Consider the following 24,819-nt stretch of genomic DNA (forward strand, 5'->3'; position numbering starts at 1 on the left):
ATAAAATGAGAACTACCTAGCGGCCTAGCACTCCAGTATCGCTGTTTCAAAATGCAGATTTAGGACTTAAAATTTTCCTCGCACACTTCCAGTCCTTTCATGGCACAATGGTGACACATCAGCTGGAAAGCACTGTCTAATGCTACTATCGGCAATTAATCCGCTTAGTTTATATATCTTCCCATTAAATACTGTAAATACTACAGCATAAGAAAGTCTCAAGTATTATATTTTACCACCAAAACTATAATTTAAAACATCATCAATGAAATTAAGAGCACTTAGATATGATTTAAGCTCAAGTCATCTTTATTTAGATAAAAAACATAAATTTATTAAAATTCATCCATTTATCAAAATCCTTTTTTATATTAATGCTTGACAGATTTTTCCAATACTGAGTGGATCTAATTTAAAGATTTAATCTCTTATTGTAAAATGATTTTAAAAATAATAAATTTAGGCAAAGAATATATATATATATATATATATACAAACATTTTGAATATCTTTTGTGATAATAATTATTAAACATTAATTATCAAATGCATATGTTTCATTAAGACTAAAATTTATGACAATTGTCTTGTATAATAGATTTTTATTTAGCATATTTAGAAAAAGCATCCATTATTATTAATTTGATTATGTATACAACTTAACAACATAAAAAATGTACATTTAAGATAAAATAATTTACACATAAACTATTTGCGACATTACAACAAAATTTGAGCTAGAATCAAGTTTAACACCAGTTTTGTTATGTTATGCTTCTAAACAAGTTTCATTTAGGTGTCCCAACATATGGCTTTTAAAACTTGAACGAAAGGTGAATGCTTGAAAGCAAATACTGCATCTAAAAGGTTTTTCTCCAGTATGAATACGCATATGAACTTTTAAATTGCATTTGTGATTAAATGCTCGAGGGCAGAAAACACAGGTAAATGGTCTTTCTTGAGTATGAGTCAATTTATGAGTCTTGAGACGTGATACATAATTTGTTGTATATGAACACAAATGACAGTAAAATTTTCTCATAAAACTTGCACATGGGAGGTGTAGAACTCCTGAAACAAATACCAAAATAATTTTCAAAGTCATGGAAGAACACATTTTTCTGATTGTAGTTTGAATTAATAGCTAGTAACTCAAAATTTGAACTTCTTAGAAATTTAATTTTGGAAACAAACAAACAAATAAAATAATTATAAAAAAATCACTTGGTATACAGAAATTTTAAAAAATCTTGTTTAAAATTCATAATAAATAGAAAACATTGCATTTATTAATAAAAAAATTAATAAGATGTGCAACATTCAAGACGTTACATTTTTCCACATCTGACACATTTTATGGTTTATGGACTTTATACAAAGCATTTCTCATATTTTAAGTTGTCCTTATTTTTTTAATTAAAAACTTCATAAGGATTATGCTTTCAAACTGTAGCAGTCAAAACTCAGATTTTCAAATGACCAAACCATATCTTCATAAAGCATTTCTGCAGTTCACGCATTATTCAATTTCATAAAAATTTTGGGAAAGACAATCACAACTGTTTTCCTTTGAACTCTGAACAAGAGAATTCAAGGTTTTCCTCCCCCCAAACACTTTTGCTATTATTTCAAATCTTAATAAATTACCTAGCGGAAGAGGTTTAAAAACTGGATTCGTCTAACTTTACGAATGTTTTTTCCTGGGCGCTTTAAAATGACAAAGTGAAAATTTGTGAAATGTAGGCATTTATAAAAATTGGAATCATGCTAAGGTTGGTTTTCACAGAATTATTTTGGTTGAAAGAGTGTGCAAAATTAAAGGTGCAGCTGGAAAGAAAAACACATACTATACAGTATTAAAATATCAAAGAAACATTTGCAGGCATTTCAAATTTTCTTTTATAATGCAGACTATTGATGTATCAACTAAAAAGTAACCACTTTATAAAATGAAGTATGATACTCTAATAACAGCACATAAACCATTTAAAAAGCTAAATAACCTTTACCCCTCCACTTCTTAATAAATACACTAGATACATTACAGTGGACAAAACTGCTTTTTGAAAAGGAGGGGGAGGGAATGTGCAGGATTATTTTAACAGGGTTCGCACAGATTTCTGCACACGGAAATTATATACTTTTAAGGACTTTTAAGGACAATTAATGGAAAAAATTAAGGACCTATGAGCAAATGGAAACTGAATAAATTTAATTAAAAATATTATTATATGCCTGAATTTCACTTTTGTAATACCATCCTAAAAATAAAATAGATCCCTAAGTAGTATGCATCAGCGCCGGACTTAGCACTTTTCCTAGGCGGGGCAAAAACTTAAAACTGCCGCCCTCACTTATTTTCCTTTAAGTTTCTCTAACAAATTTCAATTTTTTTAATAAACATAGAAATAGGTAGGGTTTGAGGTAGGGTTCAATGTAAAATCCATTTTATAGAAAGAAATTCTTTATGTGCCATTTTTGTTATAAAAGAAATATACATAACAAATTGTTTAGTTTCTTTACTGACGGCAAAGTATAAGAGGGCTATCTGGGTAAGAAGAGCCCATGGAGCCAGCAAATTCACTGGGATTCTAACCCCTGACTGAACTATCAGTGTTCAGAGTTTACTGCTCAGCCACTGGCTCAGCCTACATACGGTGTATTTAATTATGGCAAAGCACACTAGGCCTATCTGCCTAAGGGGAGGGAAGCCTTCGTGGAGGACTTTCTAAGGGAAACTGGCTCGTATACACGTTACACATGGGGAAACCCCGAAAACACCCAAGCAGTCAGCCCGTTCGCGGGATTCGAACCTCGGACCGAACTACCAGTGTTCAGCGACTTTACGCTCGGCCGCTGGTGGGCGGAGGCCCGACATACATATCAAAAGTTACACGGATAAAAACCTCGCGAATCCTCCTAATGCAGCTGTCTCTCCGGTGCAATGAAATAATCAAATTTACATTTTCCCTGAAATAGGCATTTTTTCAATATTTGCAGCAATAGTTACTCATGCTAATAAATGATACTAATAGAAAACGATTCAATACAAAACACTAAAATAGTTCAGCACAGAACAAAAATAGAAATCACACATTATTAAATAATTAAAAATTTCATGTAAACAAATATAAGCAAATTACAAATCACTGATGCAATGGTTGAATAATTTTATACCAATTTCTCTATACTAACAGTAACTTTAACCTAGCATGTTAAAATTCACAATAACGCCTTTATGTAAACTACTCAAGAACTCTATTATCGCCCTCAACAGCTCGATAACATAATAAACCAGCTCAATAACATATATTTATATATTCAAAATATGTACATATTCACACTATTTTTCCACTGTAATAATCAAATTTACATAGAAATTCTCTGAAATATGCAGTTTTAAAATATTTGCAACAATAACTAGCCAAACTAATGGAAAATGATTCAGTCCTAAATATTAAAGCAGTTCAGCATAGTACAAAACATAGGAATGACACATTACTAATTAATATCTGAAACAGATATATACAAGTTACAAATCACGAATGCAATGGATTCAGTAATTAACACACCAATTTCTCGAAATTAACAGTGATTTTAACCTAGCACTTTAAAATTTCATTTCACTATAATGCTTTATGTAGACTACTCAAGAACTCTATTATCGTCCTCACACAACCCGATAACAGTATAAATATTTACATATTCACACAAAAGAAAGAGCTCTTGGCTTGTATGTTATGGCAAAATACCCGAAGGATATCTGCCTCAGCCAGATTGTTCGCCTTCGATTGAACCTAGCGTACAGCGGTTTTCAATTCGGTCACTAGTAGGAGCAAATTTTCAAGATAAACTGGCTCGTACTCACGTTACATACGAGGAAAAGCCACAAAAACTGTCATGCAGCCAAATCATTCTCTTGAATTTGAAACTTCGGTCAAATTATCAATGTTTAATGACTACCGCTTGATCACTGGTGAATGCACAGCTCTTGATATTAGTCTTATGCTGTGTGTTAAACAATATACTATTAAAGAAGATAGAAGGTACAATATTAGTAAACACAAAAGTGCGCTGAATATAGATTTACATATCTGGTTAATGAATTACCCTTATCTCTATGCAATCATGAAACATTGTATCACAAAAATATAAAGGAAGAAGAAAATGTAATCAAAATATTAGGAGCATTTGCTATTATTTCCGGTATGGCTGGAAATTTTTATAAAAATTGTAAATGAGCTATACTTTTAATCACGTTAACTTGTATTATAAATAGCGACAGTTAGAGATATTATTACAACTCAGAGTCATCTCTCTTTAAAAATAGAGTTATTGAAACCTAAACCTAAACTGAAAAATAAGATGCATACTAATGATTCATCAATACGAAGACGTTAGAAACATCTTCTGTGAACTAGAGTTCTGATGCAGAACTTTCTAAAAATTATCATTTAAATACAAATTGGATGAATACAATACAACAATATACAAATTCTAATGTATAGCAAAAAGAAATATATAATGCAAGTTTAAAAAGAAATGGGTGAACAGGGCATTAAAAATTTTAAGCGATAAATAGAAGGAAGTTAGAAATTTTTTGTATAATTATGAACATGTTTCATATGTTCATAATGATTGATTAAACGTGTATGTGTTTAATTAAATTAAATGTGTTTCATTGTATATCAGTGAGAGAAGTATTGGAAAACAAAATAAATTTTTTAACATTTCTTATATTTCTTAAAATATGGAGTCTGTAAGAAAGTTAAGTAACTTCAAGTTCAGTGATTAAAAATTGGGAAAGTAAATAACGGCTTAATATGACATATATTATAAGAATATTTGTATGAATTTAGAACCGTTTAACAAGCCGAATTTTGGGATTCAATGAAAAGAATTTTAAAATTAGATCAGAACTATTTACCTAAAATGTTGAATTTGAAATTTAAGATCCAAGAAAATTCATAAATATTTATCTAAACAAAAAAACAAACAAAAAAATTTAAACTGCGATACAAATTAATATTAGTACTGTAGTATCTTCTCTTAAATCCGATGTTTGATAGGTTGATTTAATATATATAGTAGATATATATATCAATTTCTTGTAGGTTCATTAATTTATCTGGTTTACATACGTCAATACTGATATATTAAACATTATCTCCAAAGTGAAGTTAAAAGTGGACAAGTGATGTTAAAACTAAATAGGAGAAAATTCAAACTAAACTCGGTTATTACACTTCTTAAAATTACATCAGTAAATATGCATGGTAATTTTAAGAAACACGATAACTCAGTTTAATTTCAATTTTTTCCTATTTAGTTTTTGACATTAATTGACCACTTTTAATTTCAAGAATTGGGAGATAATATTTTAGTACATTAACTATCGCTTTGCAAGATTTTAACTACTTAAGTCCCAAATTTCTTCTTTATATAATAATTGTCAAAAATAACATATAGCAGCTAAATGTTGCAACTTGAAAAACTTTTTAATTCCTGTGGAGCATAAACAAGTTCTGACTCATCATTCTTTATTATAAAAATATAATATGAGTATAAAAGAAAGTAATTCGTTCGTAATTCATAGTTTCTTCTTTGTGTGTCACCCTTTGTACATTAAAGTGAGGGACTGAAAAGTTGACCATTGTTAGCTGATGAGGAGAATTGCATGGAGGTAGGAAATAACCTCCTTTCTTACCTCCTTAGAGAAATGAGGAGGGCTTCAATTAATTCCGCGAAGTTGGTATACGATCGGGCAAGACATTTTGAAGTGAGCTTGCATAAAAGGGGCAATAATCCCTTTTGGGAAGGCAAGCGAACGGCAGTGAAAAATCAAATGAGGTTGGTCAACACGCCCCCTAGATCTATTATATTTAGGCTGTGTTGAGTTGGCAGAGGCGCGAGCCTCGAGGACAGGGTCTTCTGACCTTGTCAGTGACGCCTGCAGTTCCTCGATTGTCCTCTCTCTGATCTTATCTTTACAGTCGTATTCGGATGTACTTAGCTTTCTTTTAACTGTTTGTTTCATTAAAATGTTTCTTAGTAATTAATTATAAATACTCTTAAAAGTGGTCTTTAAAATTAGACAGCATTCGAAATACGATCCAGTAACACGCTTGAATTTGCCGCCCAGGGCACAGACCCCGGCTTGCCCCTTTTTGGATCCGGGACTGGTATGCATTATTACTAAACATGAATTAACTAACATAATTATTAATAAGTTTGAGAATAAAATAAATTTCATGCAGTTTATCAAGTAGCATTAAATATTTTACACTTATAATAGTTGGGCACATTTAAAAGAAGATAAGTGACATTTACGTTTTATTAATAGTTAGCTTTATGCTTCTTTTTTTTTTTTTTTTTTTAAATGTCTTATTTTGTCACATACTTGGTCAGTCTAGAGGCTTAGCAAATAGTAGGGAGATTTTATGTCAAACAGCATAGGTTAAAATGAGAAGTGAGATCATAATCAGCATGATTCATGACAAAAGACTGAATGTTGTTCCTCTGCTGCTTGTCTACCTGCTGATTGGAACAAACCTGAAAAGCCTTACGTAGGCACATTTGGCAAGTGTTGAAAGTTAGTCAAGCTCTGCTTAATGCAGTTAATGTCATAGCTTTGTGTAGAGTTCCAGGGGTTGTAACCCAGTTAATATACTTTAAGGTTACAGCCATTAAATAATAATAATGGCTTTAATGGCCAATAAGCCATTAAAGTGCCAGAGGTGATATGACATGCAAAGAATAAGTTTTACTTGATGGTGTTGATGGTTATTTGATGGGTGATGGTTACTTGATGGGTTCTCCATACAAAGGATTTGGCGATTGGATTCCCTAAAAACCCCAGTCGCTGTTTAAAAGGGGGAGTATAGAAGGTATTTCTCCCACCTTCTAGGCGACCCTTCGTGGTGCAGTGGTTTGCACACTCGTAGTGGTATTCCAGAGGTCCGCGCTTCGATTCCCGGCAAAGGCGCTGTTAATTTTTTATCTTTCCTGCTTTCAAAAATACCTAATGTCTCTACAAGCCTTCCCAAACATTTTGGCTAATTTATATCGATTTTCTTCTTTTTAATTATTGATCTTTTCTGACAATAATTAGAAATTTGTCTCAGTATGCAAACCAATGTTCTCGCTAGTTTCTGTGTGCTTTATCTCCTAACTTGTCAACCTCTCCACAATGTACCTATGAAGGTTTACTTGATCTGGTAAAAGTTAAATAGTCCTCCCCCCGATAGACGTGAAGCAAATTATTACTGTATCTGAAAGTAACTACAATATCAGACAAAGAACTTAGAATATAAAGGCATGTTCTGATGCTAACAAAGTCAATTACAGCTCACGGTGACATAATTAAACAAGAACAGTCAAATTCAAACTAAAAATGTGGATTAGTGGTCAAAGATAATACAATTTAATTTTAATTTAATCTGGCTCAGTAACTCTATCATATGAGGAAACAGAAATGGGAAGTCATAGTAAAAGCTGAAATGATAAACATTTGGGTAATTTACATAATAATAACTGCACATATCTTTGAAGAATAATTTTCTTTATGCATTCAGTTTCTTTCTTCAATGTGTTTCCTTTTAATTTTAGAATTTTTGGACTTAATTAAGGATTTTTGCCATTCTAAAAAACACTAAATGCTTTAGAATGTACAGAAAAAGAGGCTAATTTTATTTCTATAGTAATATGAACATTCAGAGGAAATATGAAATATATATGGTAAAGGCCGGTTACAGAGCAGGTGTGGCAGAATTTTTAGAATTTAGTGACACACAGAACAACAAAATCTAGAAATGGCAAAACTTTTAGAATTTAGAGCAGGCATTGGAAGCAGAATTTAGATAGGCACTAGGCAGCAGAATTTAGGATACACAGAGATTGCATCAGCTGGGAAAATGCATAGCACCAGCTCTGTGTACGATGCATTTAGACACATTAGATGAATCTTTTAAATTGTAAGTTTTCAATTTATTAATAAAAAAATCTCTTTCTATAATGCCTGCCCAAGTGATAAGATTATAAGCAATTTTGATATTTTCCATACTTTTGTCTAGTGAAAAGCAGAGAAAATAAAGGGAAGATAAACATGTTAAGAAAAAAGATTCTAGTATCAGGAGTAAAACATTCAAATATTATGTTTTTCCAGACATTCTCCAGAAAGTAAGAAATTCATCGCAAACTTTCTGTAAAATGCATCCATTACGTGTTGATATGTTGATATCATGGAGACATTTTTCATTTTGTCACATATTTCTCGAATCTTCTAGAATCGTAGGTCTATAAATCTTGCCTTCAAGTCCTTCTAAACTTTCCATGCTGCAATGTCAAAAATACTAAAGAAGAATTATCCCAACCAATTCTGTAACAGCAAAAAGCCAGAAATATTTTGGGGGGGGGGAAAGGAAAAAGTGTAAAATTAATTTTATGGAGAAAACTGATGCATATTCTGAGAATTTTGAATAATCTGAGACAATTACATGGGAAAAACGCTTACTGTGAAAAAATTAAAAAGAAGACATTTTAATTAATTACACAGCTAATTTTGCTTTTACTAAGAGCTGTTTTGTAAATTATGCTTTATAGCTATATACATTGTTTATTTTTCAGATTTAAAATATTGTATAATAAGTTGCCAAAATGAAATTTTATAATATGACAGCAAAAAATAAAAATGATTTTTAATGTTATTTTTTAAATACGATTCTAATATATTACCACTGTTTTAATGAAATTATCAATGTTATGATGTTTTAAAAAAATTGCCAAAAACTTCTCAGATCTCGGAATTAAAAATTTTCTATAGAAACTGATCTTAAAATCGCCAGAATGTTAACAAGTTGTCAAATTTAGAACCATTTAATAAAAGAATTCACAACCCCAAAAGCGAAAAGTTGTTTAAGAGCTCTTTATTAGAAAAAATTAATTTCGAAATGCTTATGTTTCACTTCTTGCTTAGAAACTCGAGTATCCCATGATTTATATTAAAAATAGAAACAAATTATAACCCATGAACCCATTCAAAAGATAACTATATATGTCAGTGAATTGCCAAAAATATTCCTCCAAAATGCTAATTCACACTCAAAATGGCAGTCGTAAAAACAGAGAGAAATTTCAGATGATTAAAATTAAGGACCTTCTACTGGTTTTGACAAAAATTAAGGACTTTTAAGGACCAAAAATCGATTTATAAAAATTTAAGGATTTTTAAGGACTGTACGAACCCTGTTTAATGAGCAATGGACAAAATAAGGAAATACATACAAGGAAAATAAACTGTTTATGTCAACAAGGCAAATGATCTGTCTGGAAATGCTACTGAATAGCAACATCTAAGTTAATCTGGCAAAATAAAAATATATTCCCTTCAGAAGTAGTTAAGAGATAACCATCAAATCATTTGTCATTATCTGATGAACATTTATATTTTTTTGTGGTTAAATAGTGTGAAGCACAACAAAATTCTTTCTAACAGATGTTCTATAATATACAGTAAAAACTTAAAAAGCAATTAAAAGCTTCCATCCAGTACTGGTGCATCAGTCTCCTCATTCATGCTTTATATATCTCAGAAATCTGCTCATATTACACAGACAGACTCAATTCAACTGTAATAAAAATAAAAAACTAATAGTACAAAAGCGATTACAGTACAATCTTCGAGTTTAAATATACCACTAAAATACGAAAACAAACAAATAAAAATGACCAGATGTCAGTATTTATTAGAATACAAAATTTAAAACTGATTTTTATAATAAATGATTCTAAATCAGGAGATGCTGCAGTTATTTAAAACTCAAAAGGTGCACATCTTTAACTAGAACAGAGAGAAATTTGACATGCACAAAATCAAGTATCAATATTTTAACTGTAAAGTAGGAAGGATGTGCAAAAAGAAGGCATGGAACTCAATATTGCAATCAGAAACATTCATAAAGTAACTGAAATACTAAAAAATATCAAGGCTACAATTGAACAACCTATTGTTGAAAATGTTAATGCACTGGAAATAAATGCTGGCACAGTAATTGAAAAAAATTCCCAGTATTTTGACAGGAAAAAGATACACTTAAAATTCTGTAAGCATCATTTACAAATCAATCTCTTTTCGTCAATTATACTTCAAATTACAAATGAAGTTCTTTCCTGAAAGTATTGGTAATTTACAAATTGTCAAAGTGTTCCCTTCTATTATGATAATGCTCAGCCCCCCACGTTTCGATGAATGCCAGACAGAGGTGAATGAATAAATTTGATTAATATGGCTAAGATATTCATTAGACCTTACTCACTCAGATTTTCATTTTGTCAAGTCGCTTCAGTATTCTCTGAATAATCTGGAGTTCTTTAGTTTGGAAAGTGTCAAAGAGCATTCCAATAACTTTTTTATGGATAGATCAAATGACTTTTTTGAAAAAGGAATATTCCAGTTTCCAAAAGAAAATAGGGTTTATGTGATTCAATGAAGTCTTATTATGTTTTTGCACTGCTTCATTCGTATTTATCATTAAAAAAAAGAAAAAAAACCACAGAATTTTTTAGATGACCCAATACACACGCAGACACACATATATATATTTGAAAGAAATTTTGTAGTTCGCTAATTGAATCAGAACTTCAACAGACAATTACTTACCAAAAAAAAAAAAAAACAAATTCCAATATTACTTTATAAGGTATTTCTCCTGCCTTCCTAGCATGCCTTTGTTGTGTAGTGGCTCTACACGCTGGGCCGGTATTCCAGAGGTCCGTGGTTCAATTCCTGGCGTTTGCTAATTTTTCATCACCCTGGCTTTTCCAATTAACCTAATGTCTCTACAATGGTGCCCAAACTAAAAGGGTTGTGGATGATGACTCTCCACACCCAGGATTTGGCGACTAGGTCTCCTAAAAACCCCAATCGCCCTTTAAAAGAAGAAGTATATAAGGTATTTCTCCCGCCTTCCTAGAGACTTCTATTATGAATAAAAGTAAAGCTTTTCCCCAGATACTTAAAATTTCAGTCAAATCTGACTGCAACAAATTTTCTAACCTTTACGCCTTGCTAAAATTTTATAAAAATTCATTCAAATTCTATTTTATAGCTAATGGTACTAAAAATGACAAAAAAGCAATAGACAATATTTTTGCTCTACAACTTAAAAAATCTGTGCAACTAATTTTGAATCAGCCAGTAAAAAGCATCAATACAAATGGATTATAAATAATAACATCCCTGTTCTTTCTACTCTTAAAATTTGGAAATTAAAGAAATAAATTAAGATTTAGAAAATATTTACCCTCTCCTGCACTTGCAGAGATTTATAATGTTCTAGTTTCACTCATTAAACTTTTCCCTGAAATTTTTTCAATTATTTCTGAGGATGGGCGGGGACTGGAAAAATCACCTTAATTGTGTACTTTTTAACAGTTACATACAATATAAGCACTCTCATTCCCCACTTCTGTTCACAGCACTTACCCTTTGACCAAACAATATAGTTCCCAAAAATCTATTAAGTAAGGGGGTAAAATTTAATTTTCTTCAGTATTACTTTTAGATATACTGATGACATCACTGCAATCAATAACTTCCGGAAAATAGAAAAACACAATATTTACCCAAATAGTTTAATTTTTTTTTTTAAAAAAAAAACTAATACTATTCCAAAAGAAATTAACTATTTATATTTACATATTTTTGATTTCAAAAATATAAATTTTTATCATAAAAGAAGAGACCTCAATTTTAAAACTATTCAATAATTTCACTGGGAATTTAATACTTCAGAAAAAATATTCATAACACTATTATAAATCAAATTCATACAATTAAAAAATATTACACTGAAGTGAATTATCTTCAAGAAGAGATCGTTTTAATTAGTTCTTTATTAAATAATAAAGTTCCAACTTGCATTAACTTCTCTCTACAAAAAGCAGGCTTTAAGTACCAAATTTAAATTTTACATAGCAAAATGATTGGATTAACAGTGAGAAGAATAATATATAATCGTAAATGAAATGAGAGTTATGATAATATTTAAATATTCTGTTTTGCACAGCTGTATTTATTCAATTATGTGCACTTTGACTAATGTTTCATACCTACGACCATTAACCGCTTTGCTTACAAATTTTTTTGGAAAAAAATTTAAAAAATCATCACATTTTTCATTTTATTAATAAATACAAGAAATCGAAACAAAACAAAATATGTAGGTTTTAGGTTTAATTTTTTATACAGGTGTAAAAGCATTTAGTTTTATTATTAGTTTACTATCCCAAGTTATCTCAGGGAAATGTCAAAAAGTTAAATATTAGTCTTTGTATGATAGTTTTTGAAACAGGGAAAACACAGTGATACCTTACATTCTGTTCACTAGTATCTGGTCTCTTTTCTTACCACCTTACCGTTGGAATCTCTTTTATGGGAGAACAGAGTACACTGTCTTGTTGTCACTTGAACTATTGTCTTCAATAAGGCTATATGCAGAAGAATCACATCCACTATTTTCAGTGTCCACCTCTTCATAATCACCATCTGAAGAATCATCGCTTTCGCTATTTTGCATCATCGCCATTATTTTACTTTTGTTCAACCCAACTATCCTTCTTTATACATTACTAATCCACATGCCAACATATACTATACAAGAGGAAAAACGTATGACCAGTCCTGCCAAAATAACTGTGAAACCAACAAAATTTGGAAAACTGCCAATTTGGAAAGCTGAATATTTCCTTTCATTTCCTGCAAGCTGAGTAAAACAGTGATAAAACAAATCGTACTGACAAACGCTGCTTCATCCGAGGTTTCTCGGGATAATAATTAACTGCAATATATATGAATCTGAGATAACTCGGGATAATCAGGCATGCAATTAAGTTCTTCCACTGTTCCATTACTCATGATATGGCAAACTTAAAAATTCACTTTTAGCTGCACAAAAAGGATTCTTCCTCTTTATAAAATCTTACATAATCATGCCAGTTTTCACCTTTGTAATGCCAAATTTCTAAGCTATGCCTTTATAGGACATTTTGCTAGGTTTTTTTTTTTTTTTTTTTTTTTTTTTTAATGCAAAACACAGTATCAGGTTTGTCCACTATTATGTTTGAATGAAATTCCCAGGAAATGGCAACCTTGCTCCTTAGATTCTATGCATTCTTAACAAGAAAAGAGGAATAGCGCCCTTCTGATTTCTACAGGTCATTTGAATGTTGACAACAGAATTTTTGTAACTTTTCTTAATTTCTTTTATTTCTTCATTAGTACAAGAAAGTTTCGCATTAATTTTTATTATTAATAGTTCAAAATGAATTTTAAGGATTTTACCTTCTACAATAATGCTTTTCACAACATTCATTGGCAAATTTGTCGTGAGTCAAATATTTAGTAACTTTAAATTCTACAGTTAAACGGAGCACTGTATTTTCAATGTAAATTGACAGCTTTTACTAGATTTTCTATTTATTTAATTACATTTTATATTTTTATGGTAATTTAACTTTCAAAAATATATATTAAAGACTTATTTGTGCGAGACTTTATCACATCATGGTAATCGCATGATTTATTTGAGTAAACAATGAATATATTTTTCATTTTTCTATTTTAATTTAATTTCTTTCTTTTTGTGTAAGTGAGTGTTTGTGCATGTATTTGTGTATTTTATTTTCATCTTTAAATGCTCAAAAGGTCATGTGGAATGAAATGTGATACAGTTCTCTTGGATTATCTTGGTTTTGATGTTTAAGATTACTACTAGCCCATCGAGATCATAGAAATATGAATAATCAATAATGTTTTATAAAATTATAATATGTTTGGTATATCCACTTTAAATAAATTACAAACATTTTCAAAAATAGTAAGCAATTGTCTTTAATTTTGATTTATAATTTTAAAATGCAACAGCTTTCTTTATGCAATTTTAGCATCTTCCTGGGATGATTCAATCTACTTCTGGTAAATTTTGAATTTTAACTTTTTGATACATATATGTGCATATTTGTAATGTGTGAAAATTTAAAACTGCAGGTAAGATATTTACTATCATATATGGTCGAAAATATAAACATATACAAGATGTTAAAATACTGAAGAAAGTTTCTAAATATTTATACTTTTGTTCAGCTATTGCAAGTCATATTACACACTTGTGTGCAAAACTAAAAGAGGTTGCAAATTTTGTCTATTTTTACGAAAAATATTGAACCAAAGGTATTAATTATGCAAACATTCAGAGCCGGATGCATAAGCGTACATATGCATATCTACGGAGTTGTGATTGTGAAGGGCACATAAGCGCACAGTGTTTTCTATGATTTATCTGCTCTTACTACTTCATGACACTCTCTGTGTTTCTTGCAAGAGTTAGACAAATTTTGTGTCAAGTAATATAAGTAACTACAAACATACAGATGACGGAATGAGGTGGAGAAATGTCAAGAGACTGGAGCCAGGCCAATCATCACAAGTGCAGGTGACTACAGAACTCAATGTAATGTCCAGTGTTGTCTGCAATTGGTGGAAACAGTTTCAGGACACGGGATTCATATTGAGAAGACCTGGACAAAGTCGACCAAGATCTGCAACACTATGAATGAGGAGTGTTATTTAGCACTTCCAGTGTACTGATGCAGGACTGTTACAGCATTCAGCTCACATGCGAGCAGTGAGGCTGTATGTGCTCGCATGTGAGCTGAATGCTGTCACAGGAACTAGAGTTTCACAGTCTACAGTTGCCCGAAAGCTTTGACATAGGGCTGTCTGTGTCCCGCTCACTGCAAAACACAAGGTAGCCCATTTAACATGGTGCACATAACATGCGCTTTAAACCAGACTTCAGTGGAGCACCGATCAGATAAATCAAGATTCAGTTTGGATAGCAATTCTCGGCATAACTGTATCTGTAGAGAGCCTGTCATACTTATTTTTTCAATCAAAACTGCTTCGAGAGTTTTAGGACCTAAATTTGGTCGAAATTCCCTCCGAATTTTTTTAACAATAGAAAAAATTCTTTCGCAAGCTGCATTTGAATGAGGTATTATTAAGAAAGCATTACAGTAGGCAATACTTTGTGTTTAATACACCCATTCATATCTTTTAATCTGGCCATTTCTCCCCATGCTATATCAATACGCAAATCTACAATTTCTTTCAAATCATCTATTTGATACATGGAAAATTCAATTTCCACTAAGATATTTTTCATCAATAATGGATGGAAAAGTATTCATTAAGTAAAGAACAGATGAAAATGAAACTTCTGTCCTCAAGTTGATGTCAGCAACTTCAGCATGTTTTAGAAATGGATCACTTAGTGGAAATTTATCTATTATATATGAAGATGCAGTTACAAAAAAAGCTTGCACATAATTGAAAAATGATTTTACTTCACTTTCATCCAACTTGGAATTTTTTAATATAGTTTTGTTTCTGCACCAATCACTAAATTTTCATTTTCTTTTTGTTTACTATACTTTTGAAATGAAAGAGATGTTAGAGTAAAATCTTCATTTTCTTTAGAAACTACTGATGGTTTTACGAATCTAACAAATAAATTCCTTAAAATTTGAACAAGTTCTCTTCTCAATTTATGTATATAAGGAGCTTGTTGTTGCAAATTAGTATTTACTGTTATAAACAAAGTATTTTTCAAAAATAACAAGTACAATTTGGTGGTAGGTGATTGTAACATTTTTTTAATGTTCTGCAATCTCTTTCCTTCATTCTTACTGTTATCTGGTTGAACTCCAAAAAAAATTTATCACAGCATCCCACTGTCCAAAATCCTTGTTATAGATTCTAAAAGAGACAACCATCTCGTACTGCAATATTTCAAAATTTTATGAGATTTTGCGTTCGGTCCCAAAATTTGTTGAGCAAATTTGAAGCTATGCTTCCGTTTTGAACTTTTCTCCAAATAAACACATATATCTATTAACAACATTTCGATTTCTGAGCCAATTAATTTTTCAGTAGCCTTTTTTGCAGCTATATGCAAGAGGTGGCCTGGACAACCTCAGATGATTATACTTGGTTGATGCATTTTGATAAACGATGCTACACATTTAAACTTTCCAATCATATTACTAGCATTACCTGAAGAAAATGATAAGCAATTTTTCCATTCTAAACCTTTGCTTTTAAAATTTTCATTTATACAATTAAAAATACCTTCTCCGGTATTATTCGTGCACTCTAAAATAGAAATCAATGACATAATTATCACTCCCTTTTCTTTACTGTAATATGTTATAATCAATGGATACAGTTTGTTATCATTATCACTACTTCCGTCAGTATTTAGAGAAAACGATGTATTGCACACCGATTTTATAATAAGGCAACAGTACTTTCTGCAAGCATTTTCACAATAGTGGCAGTTTTGGTATGACCGCAGCTAAATTTTCTTGCTATGCCAGAATCCGGAAACATTGCTTTGAAAAGCTCTTTGGAATGATCCGAAACAGAAAGCGGTAGATTGTGTTCAATTAAAAATCGAACAAAATAGCATTCGGCTTCTATAGGACCTGTTTCGTCATCTTTTATTAAGAAATTCGTTATTTCTTTAGACTTGCATGATTCACAGAAATTACAGATGCTTTGATGCATAGAAATTCTGAAGAATTTGAATCTTTAAAATTCTGCTTTGATAATATTGGTTTTTTTGTTCGAGGTAGCATTTTTAAAAAGAATATGAATCTTTAAATTTCTGCTTTGATAATATTGGCTTTTTTGTTCGAGGTAGCATTATTAAAAAACTTCCACCTGAATCCCAGTTCACAAGACACAGGCTAAGCTCTCGCCCTAATACAAGCAATGGAGTTGAAGGCAAGCTAATCACGCAGTAGCAACGAACTTGGGACAAAGAATCTATAGGGACCTATAGGACCAAAGAACCTACAGATTCTTTGCCTGGAATATAGACAGACAAAGTAGACAGATGTCTTTTGTTGCACCCGCTGACCAGATGTTGTGGGGGGGTGACTATTAACGGTTGGAGTTACTGATCTACGATTGGCTATTCTTCAAAACCAGCAATGCACTCAACACGTGATATATGATGACACGAGTATTCAGCCAATCATCGGATGAATTAGTTGGTTCTGTTTTGCGTACTGATTCTCCTACTCTGTTTCTGTAAAATCCGTAGTTTTTTCCATACTTTTTGTAGCTCGTAGTTTATCATGAATTTCCGTAGAAACTACAGAGAATTGGTAGTAGTTGGAGTCTATGCAAAATTACATTAACCCGCGAGAACGTGCGTCGGGCCTGTGAGGCCGTCTTTACAAAAACGTAATACAAAAATTTCTCCCTTTGGTGAAATTTTTCGACCTTCTCAGCTGCATTTAAGGTCATGTACTTGTCATTCACAGGCATTTCTGGAATTTAACCCTTCATCTTTTCTCAGAAACTGAGTAACTGCGCTTCCCATTGTGCATGCTCGCATTGTCATTTAAAATTGTGAAAGAGATTAGGCAGTTGCAAAAAAGTCTTGCTATTTGAGCTATGTGGATGAAATTAAAGGACTACAGAAACTATTAGCCGAAGTGTCGACTGATGAAGATACAATTAACGAAGAGGACGAAGAAATAATTGGTGAAGAGCAGTTTAGTTATCACCAATCGAATTCTGAAGAGGCTAGACCCAAGCGATAAATCTAGTAATGAATTAAGTAATTTTGTGTCCGTCAGCGAATTGTTATCTTGACAAATATAATGTGACAAAACGGAATAAAGAAGAACCAAGACTTGCTGTGAGAACTCTTGCTCACAACATTGTGAGAAAATTGCTCAGAAATGTTTGTGAAGCAAAATTTGTGTCCTCCCCTATGAATTCTTGGTAACTGCTTATGGATAAAATAATGGTAAAAATTCTAGCAGATTGTGCAAACATTTATGTCGAATTCATTGCTGTCAAATTTGAAAGATTGAGAGATGCTTGATCCACAAATATTACACAAATTAGAGCATTTATCGGTCTTCTTTATTTTGACTCCACAAGACTTTTCACATAAATGTTCTCGAACTTTGGGTAACTGACGGAACAGTGCTTGACACTGTTCATCGAACAATGTCTAACAATTTTTTTTTTTTTTTTTAAATTTCTAATGAGATGTTTGAGATTTGATGACATAAGAAATCGCTTTTCTAGAAGGGAAATAAATAAACTGGCTCTGATAAGATATCCCTTTGAAAAATTCATTGAAAATTGCAAAAAGGTTTACAGTCTTGGAGTAACGGACCGAAAATCACAAATTTGCTGCGCTATGTGCGAGAAAAATGTTTGTGGTAAACACAGCACGATTATTTGCTAAAAAATGTGAAATGTAAGTTTTTTTTTTTTTTTTTTTGAAATTATTGCTGTAAAAATTTAATATTACATAAATTAGTACTAAATTTCATTTGCGCTAAAAAAGAAATCAGTTTAATTTTTGTTGTTAATGATGAATAATTTCAGTAAAATTGTTTTAAAATACAATTTTGTTAGACTTTATTAGAATTAAAAGTATATTTCTATATTTTATACACTCTGTTTTTTTTTTTTATTTAAATGTTTTTCTTCAATTACACAAGCAATTTTATTTTTGTTTTGTTAAGAAAAGCACTTCGGGCCTACGGAGCCCGACGTGCGTCTTTGCGGGTTAAAGGAATATATAGTTATTTATTTACTTTGCAATGGAAACTTTTCAGAAGTAAAACTTAGCTATGTATTTCACCGAAAATATCATAGCTCAGAAAAAGGAATAGCTGAAAAATAAATTTAACACTAGAGAGTCACAACTTGTCAAATGATGTACTTTAAATATAAAAGTTTAATAGCATAAGGTTCAATACTACTAGTTTTTAGCATTATGATATTAAACTTGTGCATATGATTGATACAAGATAAGTTCAGATCTTAATGCTACTATTTTCAAATGTTGTTTTGATTGATTAATCCTTTCAGAACGAGTGTCCCATATACCCATTCTCTACGAATGTCTCACACAGCCAGGCATCCCACCCATGCATTAGTGGAGAACTAATTCAAGGGACAGATAATGTACGCTTAAACATTTTTTAAAGACCACTAGAAGGCATCCTCTGTTCATTTGAACTGAATAGTGTTTTAGGATCCTGACCTTCAGTTTGATGACATTCTGCGTGATGTTGGTTTCAGCTGGAGGAGGCAAAGCCAAATGTAAACTTGGCGAGTGGCGAATAACACGTGGCGAGGTCCTCGCCACATGTGCTTTTACCATTTAGATTTCATACACAGTCAAAAGTCTTGAATCCGGACTCGTTGGGACTTCAGCGATTCTGGATTATTGATTTTTCCGGATTATAGATCATCAGTTTAAATCTAGTAAGATGGCATGCAAAAATTATAAAATTAAAAATATAAAACCATATTTTATGAAATAAAGAGCAATTATGATCTAAAGGGTACCAAATTTACAAAAAAAAAAAAAAAAAAAAAAAAAAAAAAAAAAAAAAAAGAGCTTAATATTTATTTGCGCATGCATAAAGCATATATTACGAACAGTCGAAATTAGAAAATTGCAACCAGAAAACTATTTGATTTGTATTCGTGATATTTATAATGACAATTTATAATTTGATTTAAATCATATCAAAGACGGAGTACATCGAGATGAAATACTACATTTAGTAAGGAATTATAAGCCAAATAAAATACAAACATCTGCCCTGACGATAAGGATAGTGCTGACAGATCAACTTCCAGTTCATTGTGCGCCACGACGTTCCCCCCCAACAGAGCAGCGTGAAATTGATAAACAGATTTCAGAATGGTTAGAGAAACAAAGGAGCCTTTATCCATTTTTTGCAGCAATTCCACTTTTTGTTTGATGGACATCGAAACATGCTTTCCCTTTGCAGATCCTTTTGCAGCTCCAGCATCGGAAATTCTATTTGACATAATCGAAAGTTCGAACTTACTTTTATAAAATTGCTCTAACAGTCTGCAAAAAATAATAAGCCGGATCCAATTCAAAGAGTAAGGAACAATGCAATCTGCAACATTAACTGAAATAGATAATTAGATAATTTTAGCTTAGCTTATACCATCCGTTATACATTAAATGCGCATGCGTAGAAGTATTGTGCGCATGCGTGAAGGTATTACGCGCATTATGCGTTGACAAATGCGCAGAAAGTTTGCAGCTTTGAGGTCCGGATTAACGCCTTTTGACTGTGCTTCCCTTTTTATTTCATAAAGCCTCAAATTCAGTTTATTATGGCGAGAAAGCTTTATTCATCAGAAGGATGATATACTTGTATGGTAAAAAATGAGGCAATTAGTAACATGAATGAGAGTGATGATTTATTTTCTAGTGATTCTCATACGGACATTTTATCAGAGACTGAGCTCAGAGTGTAGTGTCAGTTTTCTACTTCCCATAAAAGATTTAGTTACTTCTTGTAAATAGTCTTTTTCATGTTCTTTTATTAATTTTACAGTTTATTAATGTATCTTGTCAATTAAAACTTCGGAATAATTTGAATAGGGCTTCCAAAAATTACTCCTCAAAGTAAGAAATTCCTTTTACATATTTTCATGTTAAGTAAAGGAAAAAGATTATTAAATGCTCATTTTAACATATATCATACCTTTAGTAATAATCTAAAATAGTACCAAAAATTATGACATTAAGACTTAAAATTTGTTGTGATTTCTTTTTTACTAAAGTTAGGCTCAGCAATACAAAACCTCCATTCCCATGAGATGATTCCATTCAACTCCTATCTGTCTCGATGGAGCATCTTAAAATAAAAGTAAGCCATCTCAAAAGAGTTAAATGCTAATGTGCATTCTTAATGATAAAATGCAAATGTGCACAATGAAATATAATTAAAACATAGAAAATTAAAAGCAATAAATTAATAATTTCTTTCAAATAATTCTTTGTTACCTAAATTATGCACAAGGAAGAATCTCCTTTTTTTTTTAACAGATGATTGACATTCACAGCCTTTTATAAAGCAATTAAAGCATCTTACTTTTAATTACATATAAAGTTTCAAAGAAAGAAGTGTTTGATTTAATATAATAATAAAGCACTTTAATATTGAGAAGACACAAAAACTGATTCATAGAAATAAACAAAATTCAATACCATATATAATATGAAAAAATTAGCAAAACTTTGATGTTCTTGGAAATACACATATTTACAACACTTGAAAACATGCACACAAATATCTGGTTGTAACGAATATTTTCCACCAAAAAATGTTCTTAACCCTTTCAGGACGGGCATCCCATATACGCATTCCCTAAGAACGTCTCTTACAACCAGGCATCTCATCCATGCATCACTAGAGATTGCATTCAGAGGACAGGTGATGCACATACGCATTTTAAGCTGGAACGTTTTTCTGACAGCCACTAGATGGCATTCTATGTCCATTACTTTTGAAATGAACACAGTTTTAGGTTAATGACCTTGAGTTTGATATATTCGGTTTGACAGTTGACGGTATTTACTCATCAACTGTTGTGAGGGTGGGGGGGGTGTAAACAGAGGTGGGCTCTTTAAATCGCCATATGCTAATATAAATATTCGCATGTCTGATTTATATCCAATTCCTTTTTTTATTCTAGTTTTTTTTTCCTTTCCTCTACTATATATGGTCTTTAAGGGTTAATATTCGGAGTTCTATTACATTTTGCATTGCCTTCAGATATATTTCCGTTTCTTTTTATTTCGGAAAGCCTCACCTTCAGTCTATTATGGCTGGAAGGTTCTATTTATGAGAAGAAGAATACTCTCGTATGGTTAATGAACCATTTACTAACGCAGATGAGTCTTTTTCTAAAGAGTTTAGTGATACTTTTTCTAAGAGTTAGAAAGTGATACTTCTCCGTGCTTCGAGATTTACCACAGTCTTCATTTAAAATTTTGTTACTTCTTACTGTAAATAGTCTTTAATGTGTTGTTTTATTAATTTAAACTTTATTGATTAATTTTATCAATTAAAACTTTGGAATAATTTGTATAATGCTTCCGAAAATTATTTTACAAGATAAGGAAATTTTTAAGTATATTTTCATGTAAAATAAAGAAAAAAAGCTTATTAAGTGCTAATTTTAACATATATAAGAGCTCAAGTAATAATCTAAAATGACCAAAAATTATGATGCTAGAAGTCAAAACTGTTTTTTGCCCGATTTTTTTTTTATAAAATTAGGCTTAGCAATGCAAAATCTCCGTCCTGTACGGTGACTGCCTTCGATTCACTTCCGAGCTTCTTAAACGAAGGTGCGCCATCGCAAAAAGGTTAATAAGGTAAAAAAATTAAAATGAAAGCTGTACCTTTAGTGCAGGCAGTAATCACCACCCAAGTCTATGATTCTTTGCCATTGTTTTGATAACTTTCAAAGCCTTCAGTCCAGATATTTGGTGGCTGGCTCCGAGTCCAAAAACATATCAACCTTATTCCGGATGTCCTGTGCGGAATGGAAGATAGCACCAACAAGATGTAGTTGCAGGTGTGAAAAAAGATAGGAGTCTGAAGCAACGATGTCAGGGCTATAAGGTGGGTTTGGCAAAAGATCCCATTTGAGTGTGTATAGAGTGCAGACGATGAATGCAGATGCATGTGGTCTTGCATAATCTTGATGGAACATTACCTTTTTGTACCAGAACTCAATTCAAAGTTTTTCCTTGATAGCAGCATCAACACGGACTAGCATTTCTCTGTACACCTTACTATTGAGGGTTTCATCTTTCACCATATATTCTTTGTGGATAATACCACAGAAATCACACCAGATACAAAGCATCATCTTTTTGTTAGTCAAACTGCATTTTGTGGTGGGCTCACTGGAACAGACGAAACTCCTTTTCGGCCTGTGTTGTTGACATAAACCCACTTTTCATCACAACTGACAATCTGATACATAATTTTGTCTCTGCACTGATACTCGAGCAGATCAGTGCAGGCCCGAACACAACTGTCTTTATCTGCTTCAGTAGGCTTATGTGGCACCCAGCAATTGAACTTTTTTTGTGATGCATAGCACAACTAATGGACATTGCATTAATGTCTATCTTCTTAGCAAGCTATTGAGTGGTTACATACTCATCTTCCACAAGTTCTTGCAAGTGGGCCTTATCAACATCAGTAGGCTGGCCAGAGTGCTCTGTTTCTTCATAGTCCTTGCTTTTGAACTTTTGACATCAGATTTTCAGTGTCATATGATACAACATTAGTACCTAAAATTGTACACATGATTTGGTGGCATTCTGCCAAAAACAGACCAGAACAGATTCTACCCCATCTTTTTTTCTTACAGAACTGGAAGTAAATGATGGTTCTAATCTGGTAGCATGATAGCTCCATTTCAGTCACTTTGTACTCAGTGATAACGATACTTCTTCATCTTTTTTTTTAACAAATTTTACAAAATGTTCTAACACAAATCTCTTTCTTTCAAATACCAAAAATCGTTTGACAAAATATGATTAAACATGCCAACGCGAACTGTTTTGTGGTGCCGGAAAACTTTCGTTAAAACCCAATATTACTACAATTTTTATAGTAATGTTTTTATTATTTTATAATTATTTAGAGCAAACAGCACAAAAAGCAACATTTTGTTCTTTTAACAACAGATAGAGTTTAAATATTCGATAGAACAAATCACAATATATCTTTCTAACTATAAGAAACGGTTGAGTACTAGATTCTGTATTAATAAAATGTTTAACTAGTACATCCATGGACAAAAACTTAAGCCATTAATAAGAATAGATCCCTGGAAAATAAACACCACTTAGTCAACCAAACCAGGGCACCTAAACATATGCTTCCGAAAACTTGAACAAAATGTAAATGTCCGATGGCACAAATCACAACAATATGGCTTTTCCCCAGTATGTATTCTAGAGTGAGCTTTCAAATTAGACCTATGATTAAATCGCTTCAAACAAATATTGCAAACAAATGAGCGTTCTTGAGTATGAGCTAGTTCATGACTTTTGTAATTTGAAATTTTATTTGTTGTGTAAGAACATAAAGCACAATGATATTTCCTTGATAAACAATCTCTTTCCACATGATAATAACCTGTAATCAATTGAGAACAGATATAAGTTATTTTTAACTAAAACAAAATTAAACTTCATATACTAAAACACCTCAGGAAATAAAAATATAATAAAAAATTAACAAAACTTCATTTTGATATCATAAATGGACACAACATAATTCACATGCATTTAACTTAAAATATTCTGTTGACATAATTATTCTTTTAAGATCGTATTTATAGCAGGAAAGGGAAAAAATAATTTGAATACCTAAATGAAAAAAAAATCTAATGTTATTTTCTTAACCCGATGTTTATCTATACAGATAATCAAAATTCAAGGATAATGAGGAAAAAAAAAAAAAAACCCACTAAGTTAATGTTGCAACCAATGCCAAATGCTGTAATTATTTATGTTGATTAAATACAATTAAAAACAAAATTGCACTTCCGCAACCACAGGAAATATACAAATTTGGTAATTGACAATGTGGCGCGTAATGGATGCATGTTGGAATTCTAGTCTGTAGTGCTGTTTAAAGTGAATGTGGTTTCTGAGAGTGATCTGTATTCAGTTACTATGGCTCAAAGGCATCATTAAGTTAAGACTGTTTATGGGTGCTGTTGGCCCAGAGTCTTTGCTAATGGGTGACATTGTTCAGCCTCATCGAGCATACGTGGAATCAGAATACTTGGAAACAGAAGATATCACTTGAATGGATTGGCCACCTTATTCATCCCGACTTGATCCTGATTGAGCGTGTGTGG

At 31.7% G+C, this 24,819-nt stretch overlaps 1 protein-coding gene across 6 annotated transcripts in view; it reads right to left on the reverse strand.

The window, feature by feature from the left end:
- Positions 1 to 502: 502 nt before the first annotated feature.
- Positions 503 to 24,819, reverse strand: part of LOC118198729 (uncharacterized) — a 46,168-nt gene continuing 21,851 nt past the window's right edge. For all 6 annotated transcript variants that reach the window (XM_085817416.1, XM_085817415.1, XM_085817413.1 and 3 more), the window contains 2 exons: positions 22,334 to 24,089; positions 503 to 1,070 (listed from right to left, as the gene is read on the reverse strand). In XM_085817416.1, coding sequence (XP_085673542.1) covers positions 23,797 to 24,089 — 293 coding nt within the window. In that variant the 3' untranslated portion in view covers positions 503 to 1,070; positions 22,334 to 23,796. The remainder of the gene's footprint in view (positions 1,071 to 22,333; positions 24,090 to 24,819) is intronic.

The sequence above is a fragment of the Stegodyphus dumicola genome, chromosome 5, assembly GCF_044657685.1.
Source record: "Stegodyphus dumicola isolate Sdum_Otavi_A_Nest chromosome 5, ASM4465768v1".
NCBI lineage: Eukaryota > Metazoa > Arthropoda > Arachnida > Araneae > Eresidae > Stegodyphus > Stegodyphus dumicola.